This window comes from Salmo trutta, chromosome 12 (genome assembly GCF_901001165.1).
Source record: "Salmo trutta chromosome 12, fSalTru1.1, whole genome shotgun sequence".
Lineage (NCBI taxonomy): Eukaryota > Metazoa > Chordata > Actinopteri > Salmoniformes > Salmonidae > Salmo > Salmo trutta.
Window position 1 is genome coordinate 81,569,240 of NC_042968.1, and position 15,948 is coordinate 81,585,187.

The 15,948-nt window shown below is 46.2% G+C and overlaps 1 protein-coding gene across 2 annotated transcripts; it reads right to left on the reverse strand.

Moving 5' to 3' along the window:
• Positions 1-10,307: 10,307 nt before the first annotated feature.
• On the reverse strand, positions 10,308-15,939 carry LOC115204399 (V-type proton ATPase catalytic subunit A). Of its 2 annotated transcripts, none has more exons than XM_029769933.1 (15): positions 15,785-15,939; positions 15,145-15,243; positions 14,790-14,918; positions 14,404-14,618; positions 14,138-14,275; positions 13,607-13,758; positions 13,309-13,471; positions 13,055-13,163; positions 12,731-12,853; positions 12,507-12,621; positions 12,245-12,308; positions 11,912-12,115; positions 11,698-11,792; positions 11,408-11,579; positions 10,308-11,152 (listed from the first exon to the last, which is right to left on the reverse strand). In XM_029769933.1, the coding sequence occupies exons 2-15, from the start codon at positions 15,224-15,226 to the stop codon at positions 11,060-11,062; spliced, it is 1,854 nt and encodes a 617-aa protein (XP_029625793.1). In that variant the 5' UTR covers positions 15,227-15,243; positions 15,785-15,939; the 3' UTR covers positions 10,308-11,059. The 2 variants fall into 2 exon arrangements, with proteins under 2 accessions (XP_029625793.1, XP_029625794.1); XM_029769934.1 differs by lacking the exon at positions 15,785-15,939 and adding an exon at positions 15,453-15,588.
• Positions 15,940-15,948: the final 9 nt, after the last annotated feature.

The following is a 15,948-nucleotide window of genomic DNA, read 5'->3' on the forward strand; positions in this document are numbered from 1 at the left end:
GAGAGTTGCACCCCTTCTGAAAAAACCTACACTCGATCCCTCCGACATCAACAACTACAGACCAGTATCCCTTCTTTCTTTTCTCTCCAAAACTCTTGAATGTGCCGTCCTTGGCCAGCTCTCCTGCTATCTCTCTGAGAATGACCTTCTTGATCCTAATCAGTCAGGTTTCAAGACTGGGCATTCAACCGAGACTGCTCTTCTCTGTGTCACGGAGGCCTCTCCGCACTGCGAAAGCTAACTCTCTCTTCTCTGCGCTCATCCTTCTAGACCTATCTGCTGCCTTTAATACCGTGAACCATCAGATCCTCCTCTCCACCCTCTCCGAGCTGGGCATCTCCGGCGCGGCCCACGCTTGGATTGCGTCCTACCTGACAGGTCGCTCCTACCAGGTGGCGTGGCGAGAATCTGTCTCCGCACCACGTGCTCTCACCACTGGTGTCCCCCAGGGCTCTGTTCTAGGCCCTCTCCTATTCTCACTATACACCAAGTCACTTGGCTCGGTCATATCCTCACATGGTCTCTCCTATCATTGCTACGCAGACGACACACAATTAATCTTCTCCTTTCCCCCTTCTGATAACCAGGTGGCGAATCGCATCTCTGCATGTCTGGCAGACATATCAGTGTGGATGACGGCTCACCACCTCAAGCTGAACCTCGGTAAGACGGAGCTGCTCCTCCTCCCAGGGAAGGACTGCCCGTTCCATGATCTCGCCATCACGGTTGACAACTCCCTTGTGTCCTCCTCCCAGAGTGCTAAGAACCTTGGCGTGACCCTGGACAACACCCTGTCGTTCTCCACTAACATCAAGGCGGTGACCCGATCCTGTAGGTTCATGCTCTACAACATTCGCAGAGTACGACCCTGCCTCACACAGGAAGCGGCGCAGGTCCTAGTCCAGGCACTTGTCATCTCCCGTCTGGATTACTGCAACTCGCTGTTGGCTGGGCTCCCTGCCTGTGCCATTAAACCCCTACAACTCATCCAGAACGCCGCAGCCCGTCTGGTGTTCAACCTTCCCAAGTTCTCTCACGTCACCCCGCTCCTCTGCTCTCTTCACTGGCTTCCAGTTGAAGCTCGCATCCGCTACAAGTCCATGGTGCTTGCCTACGGAGCTGTGAGGGGAACGGCACCTCCGTACCTTCAGGCTCTGATCAGGCCCTACACCCAAACAAGGGCACTGCGTTCATCCACCTCTGGCCTGCTCGCCTCCCTACCTCTGAGGAAGCACAGCTCCCGCTCAGCCCAGTCAAAACTGTTCGCTGCTCTGGCACCCCAATGGTGGAACAAGCTCCCTCACGACGCCAGGACAGCGGAGTCAATCACCACCTTCCGGAGACACCTGAAACCCCACCTCTTTAAGGAATACCTGGGATAGGATAAAGTAATCCTTCTACCCCCCCCCAAAAGATTTAGATGCACTATTGTAAAGTGGTTTTTCCACTGGATATCTTAAGGTGAATGCACCAATTTGTAAGTCGCTCTGGATAAGAGCGTCTGCTAAATGTAAATGTAAATGTAATCAAATTTTTCTAATAGTAATTCTGAGTTTAGTGCGCACCAAACTTGGTGGGTGTCAAATTAGCTAGCCTGTGATGGCCGAGCTATCTACTCAGAATATTGCAAAATGTGCTTTCGCCGAAAAGCTATTTTAAAATCTGACACCGCGATTGCATAAAGGAGTTCTGTATCTATAATTCTTAAAATAATTGTTATGTATTTTGTGAACGTTTATCGTGAGTAATTTAGTAAATTCACCGGAAGTTCTGGCGCCTTCTGAGAGCCTATGGGAGCCGTAGAAAATGTCACGTTACAGCAGAGATCCTTTGTTTTGGATAGAGATGACCAAGAAGGCCAAGAAATAGTCAGAGAGGGCGCTTCCTGTTTGGAATCTTCTCAGATTTTGGCCTGCCATATGAGTTCTGTTATACTCACAGACACCATTCAAACAGTTTTAGAAACTTTAGGGTGTTTTCTATCCAAATCAAACAATTATATGCATATTCTAGTTACTGGGCAGGAGTAGTAACCAGATTAAATCGGGTACGTTTTTTATCCGGCCGTGCAAATACTGCTCCCTATCCCCAACAGGTTAAACAGGTCAACATTCACAAGGCATTCCCAGACGGATGACCAGGACGTGCACTCAGAGCATGCACTGGCAAGTGTCTTCACTGACCGAGTCTGCAATACCTACATGTGTCAAGCAGACCACCATAGTCCCTGTGCCCAAGAAAGCGAAGGTAACCTTCCTAAATGACTACCGCCCTGTAGCATTCACATCGGTAGCCATGAAGTGCTTTGAAAGGCTGGTCATGGCTCACATCAACACCGTCATCCCAGAAACCCTAGACCCACTCCAATTCATATACTGCCCCAACAAATCCACAGATGACGCAATCTCAATCGCACTCCACACTGCCCTTTCCCACCTGGACAAAAGGAACACGTGAGAATGCTATTCATTCACTACAGCTCAGCGTTCAACACCATAGTGCCCACAAAGCTCATCACTAAGCTTAGTCCCCTCCCTGTTCACCCACGACTGTGTGGTCAAGCATGACTCCAACACCATCATTAAGTTTGCTAACGACACAACGGTGGTAGGACAGATCACCGACAATGATGAGACAGCCTATAGGGAGGTCAGAGATCTGGCAGTGTGGTGCCAGGACAACAACCTCTCCCTCAACATGAGCAAGACAAACAAAATGATCGACGGGGCTGTAGCGCAGCGAGAGTTCCTTGGTGTCCAGGTCACCAACAAACTATCATGGTTCAAACACACCAAGACAGTCGTGAGGAGGGCAATGAAAACGCCTTTTCCTACTCAGGAGACTGAAAAGATTTGGCATGGGTCCCCAGATCCTCAAAAAGTTCTATAGCTACACCATCAAGAGCATCCTGGCTGGTTGCATCACTGCCTGGTATGGCAACTACTCAGCATAAGGCGCACGACACAGTACATCACTGGGGCCAAGCTTCCTGCCAATCAGGACCTATATACTAGGCGGTGTCAGAGAAAGGCTAAAAAAATTGTCAAAGGCTCCAGTCACCCAAGTCATAGAGTGCTCTCTCTGCTACCGAATGGCTAGCGGTACCGGAGTGCCAAGTCTAGGTCCAAAAGGCTCCTTAACAGCTTCTACCCCCAAGCCATAAGACTGCTGAAAAATGTATCAAATGGCCACACGGTCTGTTTACATTGACCCCCCCAGCCCCCACCCCCTTTGTTTTTACACTGCTGCTTCTCACGGTTTATTATCACTTTACCCCCTGTATATAACCTCATTATTGTTATTTTATTGTGTTACTTTTTTATTTTAGATTTTTTTAAACTTTTGTTTATTTAGTAATTTAGTATTTTCTGAAAACTGCATTGTTGGTTAAGGGCTTGTAAGCATGTATTTCACTGTAAGGTCTATAACTGTTGTATTCGGCGCATGTGACAAAATAATTTGATTTGATTTCTGGAGGAGGGGGACCTCATGGAGGAGGGCATTGTGGGGGAGGGGGGCCTCGTGGAGGAGGAGGGAGTTGGTTGTGGAGGAGGGGGGCCTCATGGTGCAGTAGCAGCCCGATAAAGAGAATGCGATGGCGGGAGACAATGTGGTCTTCTCCTGCTTGCTGTCTGGAGGTGACCCAGATGGGGTGGAAGTATAGTTGGTGCTCCATGGGCACGAGGAGAGGCACACCATACTAGAGGGCAACCAGACGTCTGAGGATACTTTTGCAGGCTGGGCATTCTTCTCCGGGAATCCCATTGCTGGTGACTTCTCCATGATGCTGAGGAACACATCAAGAGTTTGCCACTGTCTCCCCATAATGGCACCACTGTGGAGGGGAGTGGAATTAAGCTCAGCATCTGAAAGGACCTGGATTAGTGGTGTGGTTGTCAGGTGAGAGAGTGAACTGTGGGTCTGTGTCAAAGAGGCGAGGGTTTGAAAATAATTGACCTTCTCAGTGGTACAGATTTATTAACTTGCTACGGTTTCTCCCTGCCTACTTCTGAACCTATTCCTTCCTATCAAAAGTCTACTTGACCAACTCCATATCAGGAAATTATTTACAATGCTGTCTGTGTGTTCCTTTTAAAAACAGCATTTAGAACCGTTGTCATAGGCGTCGTAAGGATAGGACCAAGGCGCAGCGAGTAAAGTGCTCATACTTAATTTATTTAAAGATAACACTTAAAGAAAATAAACGTTCAAAGAAAAACTGTTCCATAAGGCACACAGGCTATACAGAAAATAACCACCCACCAAACACAAGTGAAACAAACCTCAACTAAATATGGCCTCCAGTTAGAGGTAACGACAACCAGCTGCCTCTAATTGGAGTTCCTACCAAAAACCCAACATAGAAATAGAAAACATAGAACCTAAACCAAAAACACCAAAACAAACACCCCCTGCCACGCCCTGACCAAACTACAATGACAAATAACCCCTTTTACTGGACAGGACGTGACAGTACCCCCCCCCCCCCCCCCCCCCCCCCCAAAGGTGCAGACCCTGAATGCACCTCAAAAACAAAACCCCCACAAAAACAACCCCAAACTTAAAGGGAGGGAAGGGAGGGTGGCCACCGTCAACGACGGTCCCTGTGCTACTCCCCCCCTTCCCAATCCTCCCACTACGGAGGTGGTTCTGGCTCTGGGCGTAGCTCCCGTTCAGAAGACTCTATGCTGGGGAGCGTCGCTGGAGGCTCCTGGCTGAGGAGCGTCGCTGGAGGCTCTGGGCTGAGGAGCGTCGCTGGAGGCTCTGGGCTGAGGAGCGTCGCTGGAAGCGCCGGGCTGAGGAGCGTCGCTAGAGGCCTCCTGCGTGGAGCTGGGACCGGTCTCCCCGGACTGGGGAGACTTACTTGAGTTTGGGTGCGCAGAGCGGGCACGGGGCACACTGGGCCGTGGAGGCGCACCGGCGGTCTGGAACTCAGGGCTGGCACACCCCGTCCTGGCTGAGTGGTCACTGTAGCCCGGCACGGGCGAAGTGCTGGCACAGGGCGAACTGCGCTGTGCTGGAGAGTGAGGGCTGCCGTGTGTAGAGCAGGCGCAGGGTAAGCTGGACCAAGGAGACGCACTGGTGGCCAGATGCGCTGTGCCGGCGCACTTCTCCCTGGCTGCCGGCCAACTCTCGCCCGGCAACGCTGTGGAGCCCGTACTGGCCGCACCGGACTGTGCATGCGTTTGGGCGACACCGTGCGCATTTCTGCGTAGCTCGGTGCTCTCCTCGTCACCCGCTCCCCACGGTAAGCACGGGGAGTTGGCTCAGGACTCCACCCTGACTCTGCCCAACTCCCCGTGTGTCCCCCCAATGCCTCTCGGCCTCATGTAGCTCCCTTAATTTCCTCTCCCAGAAATGTCGTTCTGCCTCCCACGTCCATCCTTTTTCTCGGTGCTCCAATCCCAGCTGCTTGGTCCTTGTTTGGTGGGTGGTTCTGTCAAAGGCGTCGTAAGGATAGGACCAAGGCGCAGCGGGTAAAGTGCTCATACTTAATTTATTTAAAGATAACACTTAAAGAAAATAAACGTACGACGAAAAACAGTTCCATAAGGCACACAGGCTATACAGAAAATAACCACCCACCAAACACAAGTGAAACAAACCTCAACTAAATATGGCCTCCAGTTAGAGGCAACGACAACCAGCTTTCTCTAATTGGAGGTCCTACCAAAAACCCAACATAGAAATAGAAAACTAGATTTAAACATAGAAATAGAAAACATAGAACCTAAACCAAAAACACCAAAACACACAAAACAAACACCCCCTGCCATGCCCTGACCAAACTACAATGACAAATAACCCCTTTTACTGGTCAGGACGTGACAACAGTGGGAAACAGTGATGCTCAATAAGATTACATTACAAGTCGTTTTGGATGTATACAGTATAAGCTGATTTTGATGCAATTGAGAAAAATACTTGTTTGTTTTTGTTTTCCAACTATTTTCTATTATTTACATATTTTGGGTTCGATGTAAAGAAACAATCTTTCAATACAGGATTTTTTTTTAAACTAGACATTTTTGTGAATTCTTTCTTTTGAAGGAGACAACTTTTATGACAGTAGCTAGGTTTCCATCCAATTGGTGACAGATTTTCATGTGAATATTCTAAAATCCACATTAACACAATATGCGCATCTTCCCACCAGAGATGTGTTTCCATCAAATTGACTTGTTGCGGGTAAAAATTTGTGCGTGATCGCATAGTGCACATAAAAATTACATTTGCGGTTAAATTACCCTGTATGGGATTTAAAAAAAAAAGTTAAATGGGTTTCTATCGCATTTTCAACTCTACTGGTGGTTATGTCTCAAAATAATAGACTGATCATTTCTTTGTCAGTGGGCAAACGTACAAAATCAGCAGGGGATCAAATACTTTTTTCCCTCACTGTAGCTAGCGAATGGTTCGAACACACGCATACAGTCGTGAAGAAGGTGCGACAGCGCCTCTTCCTCCTCAGGAGGCTCAAAATGTTTCCCTCAAATTCTCAAAAAGTTCTACAGCTGCACCATTGAGAGCATCTTGACTGGCTGCATCACTGCTTCGTATAGCAACAGCATTGCCTTCGATCGCATGGCGCTACAGAGGGTGGTACGGATAGGCCAGTACATCGCTGGGGCCAAGCTCCCTGCCATCCAGGACCTCTAAATAAGGCGGTGTGAATGGAAGACCCGGAAAATCGTTAAAGATTCCAGACTGTTCTCTCGGCTTCCGCACGGCAAGCGGTACCGGTGCATCAAGTCTGATACCAACAATTTCCTGAACAGCTTCTATCCCCAAGCCATAAGATTGCTAAATAGCCAACTAAATAGCTAACAAATAGCTACACGGACTATCTTTTTTTTCACTCTCACGCACACTGACACTCCAACACCCACTCCATCATTTGATCACACACACAAAATATGCACATGCATTTATACTGATTCTACACACACCCACTCACATACAATCATCATAGACGCTGCTGCTACTCTGTTTATCATATATCCTGATGCCTAGTCACCATACCTCTATACATACACCACATGGCATCCTCCAAACCCAGATTCGTCCGTCGGACTGCCAGATGGTGAAGCGTGATTCATCACTCAAGAGAACACGTTTCCACTGCTCCAGAGTCCAATGGTGGCGAGCTTTACACCACTCCAGCTGACGTTTGGCATTGCGCATGGTGATGTTAGGCTTGTGTACGGCTGCTTGGCCATGGAAACCCATTTCATTAAGCTCTCGACGAACAGTTATTGTGCTGACATTGCTTTCAGAGACAGTTTGGAACTCGGCAGTGAGTGTTGCAACCGAGGACAGACGATTTTTACGCGCTACATGCTTCACCACTCCGCGGTCCCGTTCTGGGAGCTTGTGTGGCCTACCACTTCGTGTCTGAGCCGTTGTTGATTCTAGACATTTCCACTTCACAATAACAGCCCTTACAGTGTACAGGGCAGCTCTAGGAGGACAGAAATTTGACAAACTGACTTGTTGTAAAGGTGGCATCCTATGACGGTGCCACATCGAAAGTCACTGAGCTCTTCAGTAAGTCCATTCTACTGTCAATGTTTGTCTATGGAGATTGATTACACAGCCATGCAATGTTATACACCCGTCAGCAATGGGTGTGGCTGAAATAGCCAAATCCACTAATTTGAAGGGGTGTCCACATACACCATCTTCCTCAATCACTCCAGTATCCCTGCACATTGTAAATATGGTACTGGAACTGACCCTGTATATAGTATGCTTACCATCTTTCTCGTGTTCTTATTTTTATTTCTTGTGTGTTTTTGTTCTATGGCGGCAGGTAGCCTAGTGGTTAGACTGTTGCTAGATCGAATCCTTGAGCTGACAAGGTAAAAATCTGTCATTCTGCCCCTGAACAAGTTAACCTACTCTTCCTAGGCCGTCATTGTAAATAATTTGTTCTTAACTGACTTGACTAGGTAAATAAAGGTTAAATAAAAATACCGTAAATTATTTTTAGTATTACATTGTTATTGAAAGGCATTTTACTGTACTTGTGCATGTGACAAATTTTAAACTTGAATAAGACCCTTGATATTTATTGTAAAGTAGCATCAAGCTCACCACCCTGTGAAGTTCATCATAATTAATTTAATCTGTAGCCTAATAAACTGCATGCTTTCCGGAGTCGTAGTGGGAGAACTACACAGACTTGTTATCCCGTGACTCCAAATATCCTACTTTGTCTAGCATATTTTGTTTTGTCTATATTTGGAAAGTTCACTGACAAATTTGTAATTTCCATCAGGCCCGTCATGACAATTTATGAAACAGGTACTTTACTCACATAAAAAGGTTGGATGGAAACCTGGTTACTGTCTTCTTCTAGTGGTTCAAATAGTTGCAGTATGAGGAGCTTAATTTAGCTGTGCCACGTTCAGGTGCAAAGTCTGATGCCCTTACCTTTTTCCATTTTGGATTCATCCAAGTAAAAATGTTTTTGTGAAAGAGGAAATGCATTAATAAAGTATATGAAAAAGACAAACTATTGTTTGGGAAATTATGTCCTTCGTGGCGTCAAGGTTACTTGCTGTAATTGTGTCTTAAGAAGCACATTATAAATAAATGTACAGTGCATTCGGAAAGTATTCAGACCCCTTGACTTTTTCCCACTTTGTTACGTTGCAGCCTTATTCTAAAATGGATTTAAAAAATGCTTTCCCTCATCTACACACAATACCCCATAATGAAAAAGCGAAAACAGGTTTAGAAATCTTTGCAATTGTATTAAAAAAGGGCTCCCGAGTGACGCTCTGGTCTACAGTCCCTGGTTTGAATCCAGGCTGTATCTCATCCGGACGTGATTGGGAGTCCCATAGGGCGGCGCACAATTGGCCCGGCCTCATCCGGGTTTGGCCGGGGTAGGCCGCCATTGTAAATAAGAATTTGTTCTTAACTGACTTGCCTAGTTAAAAGGCTACATAAAAATAAAAACAGAAATACATTATTTACATAAGTATTCAGACCCTTTGCTATGAGACTTGAAATTGAGTTCAGGTGCATCCTGTTTCCATTGAGCATCCTTGAGATATTTCTACAACTTGATTGGACTCCACTTGTGGTAAATTCAATTGTTTGGACATGATTTGGAAAGGCACACACCTGTCTATATAAGGTCCTACAGTTGACAGTGCAAAAAGAAAGCCATGAGACAGGATTGTGTCGTGGCACAGATCTGAGGAAGGGAACCAAAAAATGTCTGCAGCATTGAAGGTCCCCAAGAACACAGTGCACTCCATCATTCTTACATGGAAGAAGTTTGAAACCACCAAGACTCTTACTAGAGCTGGTTGCCCGGACAAACTGAGCAAATGGGGGAGAAGGGCCTCCTTGGTCAGGGAGGTGAACAAGAACCTGATTGCCACTCTGATAGTGCTCCAGAGTTCCTCTGTGGAGATGGGAGAACCTTTCAGAAGGACAACCATCTCTGTAGCACTCCTCCAATCAGGCCTTTATGGCAGAGTGGCCAGATGGAAGCCATTCCTCATTAAAAGGCGCAACAGCACGCTTGGAGTTTGACAAAAGAAACCTAAACGACTCTCATACCATGAGAAACAAGATTCTCTGGTCGGATGAAACCAAGATTGAACTCTTTGGCCTGAATGCCAAGCATCACATCTGGAGGAAACATGCCACCATCCCTACAGTGAAGCATGGGGGTGGCAGCATCATGCTATGAGGATGTTTTTCAGCGGCAGGGACTGGGAGACTAGTCCGGATCGAGGGAAAGATGAAAGGAGCAAAGTACAAAGAGATCCTTGATGAAAACCTGCTCCAGAGTGCTCAGGACCTCAGACTGGGGCAAAGGTTCACCTTCCAACAAGATAACGCAGGAGTGGCTTCGGGACAAGTCTCTGTATATTCTTGAGTGGCCCAGCCCGAGCCCGGACTTAAACCCGATCGAATATTGTTGAGACCTGAAAATAGCTGTGCAGCGACACTCCCCATCCAACCTGAGAGCTTGAGAGGAATGGGAGAAACTCCCCAAATACAGGTGTGCCAAGCTTGTAGGATGTAATCGCTGCCAAAGGTTCTTCAACTAAGTACTGATTAAAGGGTCTGAATACTTATGTTAATGTAATAGTTTTTAGAAAAATTTGGACATTTGCAAAAATGACTAGAAACCTGTTTTTGCTTTTTTTCATTATGGGGTACTGTGTGTAGATTGATGATTTTTTTTCTTTAATCAATTTAAGAAAAAGGCTGTAATGTAACAAAATGTGGAAAAAGTCAACGGGTCTGAATATTCCATCCAGCATAAAACACCAGGCAAATTATTATTTCACATTCATTTATTTTCTTTAGACTTACACAATACATGTGACATAAATATGCCTTCAAGGTGGAGACAACTGATTCTAACACACACACACACACACACACACACACACAGTTTGTCTCACACAACAGAAAAACAACATCAACAACAAAATATCCACAGAGAGAAGAACATAAAATACCATCTAAGAGGCATTGAGAGGAAGAGGGCCTCAACCTCCTGAAATAAACAAGGTGCCTCCGTCCCTTTACCCCTGTCTACGTTCCCATTTTTGTCAACCATCTATTGATGGTGGTCAGTCACACCTGGGAAATGAAGGTAACAATCCACGTGTTTCAGCTAGTAGTTAAGTACAAGTACCAGATCGGGGTCCACTGATTATTGTCTGTAACCAGGGCTGTAGTCATGTGCTCTTCATGGATGACAAGATGACAAGGGGGCTGAAGGGAGAGGAGAACATCCATACGATGGGGTCACGGATGATAGTATTGCTAATGGTAATAGATTTGGTAAACATGAATTCAAGTTTAAACTGAGAAAAAAATATATATTCCAGTAGTGCCTTGTACATGACAGTACGGTGAAATTAGAAGAGCATGGTTGAAATAAAGGGGTCGAACATCGTGTTGGAATGTGGAGGAATGAACACTTAGGAATGACTGAGGTGTGACTGTCACTGGCCTAAGTAGACATTCACAAACAGGGGCCAGAGAGCACTGGGGGCTAGGAGGGGAGGGAGGTGAGAGCTCAGTCCTCCAGGGTACGGAAGGCATTCTGCATGTCCTCCAGCAGCTGAGAGTAGTCTGCTTTGATTTTGGCCTCGCCCTCCTTCACTGGATCCTGAAACAACAGTTACACAGAAACAACAGTTACACAGAAACAACAGTTACACAGAAACAACAGTTACACAGAAACAACAGTTACACAGAAACAACAGTTACACAGAGACACTGAGGCTAGGAGACACAGAGGCACAATGACACCCCAAGACAAAGTCCCACATTGGATGTACAAAGACCAGAGTTGGTAGAGGGATTGAGGAAGTTGATTTTGAATGCAGATGAACATGGATAAAGGGGCAGAACAAGCATGTACCTTGAACTTCATAGAGCTGAGCCTGTAGAGGATCTCTCCCATGTGCTCCCGGATCATGGACCAGGTGATCTTGTTGTCACTCTGAGCCGTGGTCTCCACTGCATGTCGTGCCAAGTCGTAGAACGCAATCGTGTTGGAAAGGATGCCCACCGTTTTATAGAAAGGGCAGAACCTTCGGGGAAAAGGGCAAAAAAGTCAATCAATTAACCAATATGGGCTTAATAACCAACGATTAAGTCATTTTAGTATGTTTATGACACAGATGAATGTGTGCCTGAGTGTGTATTTACCTGTCATACGGAGTATAGCCATTCTGCTGCAGGAAGTCATCCTTGAGTAGTTTAGCAACCTCCAATGTGATCTTGTCGGTCTCAGCGAGAGATGCCTATTGTTAAGTTGACATGGGGGACAGCAATAAGTGCCTAGTGCGTGCATACACATGCCAACCATCAACCTAGGCAGTATATCAACCCATAACCCTTCCTCACATGGGCTCAGCCTCACCTTGCCTACAAGCTGTACAATCTCAGCCAAATCCTCCTCCTCCTGCAAGATCTCCTTGGCCTTGGTGCGAAGCGGCACAAACTCAGGGAAGTGCTTGTCGTAGTACTCGTCCAGCGCCCGTGTGTACTTGCTGTAGCTGATCAGCCAGTTGACCGAGGGGAAATGCTTTCTCTGAGCCAGCTTCTTATCCAGACCCCAGAACACCTGAGAGATGGAGAAAGACAGAGAGAAGATAAAAACAGGAATGAGGAGTAGGAAGAGTAAAGGTTTGAATTGTCGGAACTTAGAAAAATTGTCACTAAAATTGTAATATATACACAATTGAGGCATTACCTGTACAATACCCAGTGTAGCTGAAGTAACAGGATCAGAGAAGTCTCCACCAGGGGGAGACACACTAGGGGAAATAACACCAGGCCAAGTTATTCAGACACCAGTCTGCCATCACTGTATCATACGTTCCAAGGAGGATTAGACTACATGGTTCAGGTATCTGGTGTTGCAGGACTGGTACAGAACCTGTCTGACCCTTAGTGCCAGGAGGTAAGGGGGGTGATAGAGGTTCCCCCTGCTGGTAGAATGATATAGTACTCACGCTCCAACAATGCTGACGCTGCCCTCCCTCTCTGGGTTGCCCAGGCACTTAACCCTGCCAGCACGCTCATAGAAGGAGGCCAGTCTGGCTCCCAGGTAGGCAGGGTACCCGCTGTCTGTGCACAAACAGCACACAGAGCTCTGACTGGCTCAAAATGGCAGACATGTTGCTGCGATAGTATAGAAAAAAAACATGCTCTATTTCTATTGGCTTATTGTACTCACCAGCAGGCATCTCAGCCAATCGTCCTGAGATCTCCCTGAGAGCCTCGGCCCACCGGGAGGTGGAGTCGGCCATCATGCTGACATTGTAGCCCATGTCTCTGAAGTACTCAGACAGAGTGATTCCTGCAGTGGCACAAAGTAGATTCAGTCAGAATCAGAGGCACAGAATTCCAGTCACCACAAGGTTATGACAATGAGTGGTGACTGGTGGCTAATCCCCCCACATTCCAGACCAAATGATTTACAACTACCAACAACGATGATGATTCAAAACAGCCGACACCAGCTTTATAAGTTGCCATCTGTAATGTGATCGCCTGGTACCTGTGTAAATAGAGGCCTCTCTAGCAGCGACAGGCATGTTGGAAGTGTTGGCCACTAGAGCTGTTCTCTTCATGATACTTTCAACCTTTCCATCCACTTCCATTGTAAGCTATGGAGCAGGGAGGAATACCATTAGTCAGACTGAAAACACATGACAAACTGGTGATCGGCTATGCCAGACCCCCAAGTAGAGTAATTCACTGATCTCATTAACATGTCAATGATTAGAACTTGACACACGGACTATCACTAACCTCAGGGAAATCTCTCAACACTTCAGACATCTCATTTCCACGCTCTCCACAGCCCACATAGATGATGACATCACTGTTGGAATACTTGGACAGGGACTGTGAGATCACAGTCTTGCCACAACCGAAGGCTCCTGGGATAGCAGTAGTACCACCCTGGACACACCTGTGAGCACAGACAAACACAGAGCCAGAAGCAGGTGACTTGTCAGAGGCTTAAGTAAAGGTCAAGATGAAAGGATATGAAGTGGGAATGAGTCAGTAGAAAAAAGGAAAAGAAAGTAGAGATATGTATACTCACGGGAAGAGGGCATCCAACACTCTCTGGCCGGTGAGGAGGGGGTGATTGGCAGGTAGCTTCTCTGTGACTGGGCGAATCTGTCGCACTGGCCAGACCTGGATCATGGTAAACTTCTCCTTCAAACCCTCAAACTCCAGTTCCAGCACCACATCCTGCCGAAACACACACAATTGACCAAACAACAGAGACAAGCCAATGGCATTATGCCATTCAGCTGTAAAGATGTTAGTAGGTGGAGGGTGACTCACATTTAGGGCTGTGACAATACCAGTATGGCAATATTTTTTTCCATGCCAAACATTTACACGAAGCAGACCAAATTCTTTGGTCCTTTAAAAACCTGCTGTATGTAAAATATTGTGTACTATAGTTTGGAAAATACATAAATGTGACTCCGGATGACAACATAATGATGTTTGTTTCCAACGTTAGGGCTATTTTCATAAAGAAGTTAAACCCGCTTTGTGTTTCGTTTCCTTGCCACGATACTAACGAGTATCACGATACTGGTATCGTCCCGGCTCTACTCACATTGACATCATAGTTTCCAGGTGGGGCCACGTAGGTGACAGTGCCTCTGCTCCGGGGAGGCAGCATCAACTTGTGTTTGATCAGCGAGTTCTCAAAGACCGTGCCATAGATATCCCCACCTGTTATGTGACTGCCGGTCTGAGGCAGAGACGGACAGGGGGGAGAGAACATAATATGTAGATTCAGGAGATGGATCATATTTTAGAAGAGACACATTCAAACACACCTTGCTTACACACTCACAACGAAATACGTTGTTTTCTTACTCTAAGACTCTGGCCAGGTGTAAACTCCCACTTGAGGTCACGGTTGAGGGCTCCAATGTTGACTCCTCTAGGGATGTAAATACTTTGAGTGAGGTCATTGATGTCTTTGAGGGGCCGCTGGATGCCATCAAAAATGGACCCCATGATTCCCGGACCCAACTCTACAGACAGGGGCTTTCCTGTCCGCAGGACAGGGTCTCCGACAGACACACCAGCTGTGACGTACTTTCAGGAAAACAAACCATATAGCCTAGTAATATGCCAGACAAGAGGATAGGCTAGAATACATCAGAATGGAAGTACACAAAAGTAAGTGAACCGTGAACAGTTACTGAAGGTGGGAGTAACTGTATGTCTAGTTGAGAAGGTATGACTGGAAAGGATACAGGTCTCCTCGTAGACCTGAATGGTTGCCATGTCTCCCTCCAGCCTGATGATCTCTCCCACCAGCTCACTGTGGCCCACACGCACCAGCTCGTACATGGCCGCTCCTGCCATGGCGGTGGCCGTCACCACTGTTGATTAAATAGGTTAGACAAAGAACAGATGACAGAAAACATGTTATTTGAAAGTAGCAGGCAGTCTGGCTACATGATCAAGTTGTAATATATATTTTTGCCATACTGGAAAAGAGCAGGCTGAATTGACCAGGTGCTATAGCATGTGCTGAAAGCATTGTTAGCAGAGTTATCACTCCCATGCCAGAGCCTGGGATCCTTGATTTGAACTGCAGACACTGACCTGGACCAGAAACTCCATGCACATATCCAAACTCGCTTTCCCGCTCTTCATCGCGGATCTTAGGAAGCTTGGAAGTGTCCATCCTGAGTGTGTGTGTGTCTGTAAAGAGAGGAAAAACAGAGATCAATCATTTCACACTCCACTATGATGACACATGAAAGACATGACACTAGTTATATATTGATAAACTGTTTCAATAAATTAAATGACTTAATGGAATGAAAATAATTCACCATAACCACACAGAATCAAAAGACACATTTCATTCATTGGTACAGTGACATGTAAGCTTGCTCAGTGCTAAATACCTGGAGAGCTTCGATACCATCTGCTTGGCAAACGCAGGAGAAAAACAACAAGCTATGAAGCTAGCTAACTAGTCCCTACAGACCATAATACATCTACAAAAGTTCCGAAATACAGTCTTAGTTTCAGTTGTTTATCACACATACAAGCAAATCATACTAGCTAGATAGAGCTAAACTAATCGTAGTCAGGCAGGTGACACTGACAGAACGGAAATGTAACAACAGCCAACGTTAGTTAATCTGCGTGTTTATCATAATTTACTAGCCAGTTGCAATGAATTGACAATAATGTTACCAAACTAAATTGGATTCATATGATTCGGGTTGATTACCTTCTCTTAGTATTCAATGTTCCAGGGCCCTTCAGAAATTTCTGTCGGATTTGGAGACTGATCAGCTGACAGGCAAGAGACTTTTGAGAAACAATCACCATTGTGGCTCGGAGGCCCTAGATTACATTAGAAACAAACTACGAGCTCTGGGAGTCAAAATGGCG

What these genes read in the sequence shown, in the direction of transcription:
- LOC115204399 (XM_029769933.1), bottom strand. Translation starts at nt 15,226, where the DNA reads ATGGACACTTCCAAGCTTCCTAAGATCCGCGATGAAGAGCGGGAAAGC. An exon ending in CACCTGGCCAGAGTCTTAGA is followed by an intron (nt 14,276 to 14,403) that starts GTAAGAAAACAA and finishes TCTCTGCCTCAG; the next exon opens with ACCGGCAGTCACATAACAGG. An exon ending in GGCTATACTCCGTATGACAG is followed by an intron (nt 11,580 to 11,697) that starts GTAAATACACAC and finishes TTTTCCCCGAAG; the next exon opens with GTTCTGCCCTTTCTATAAAA.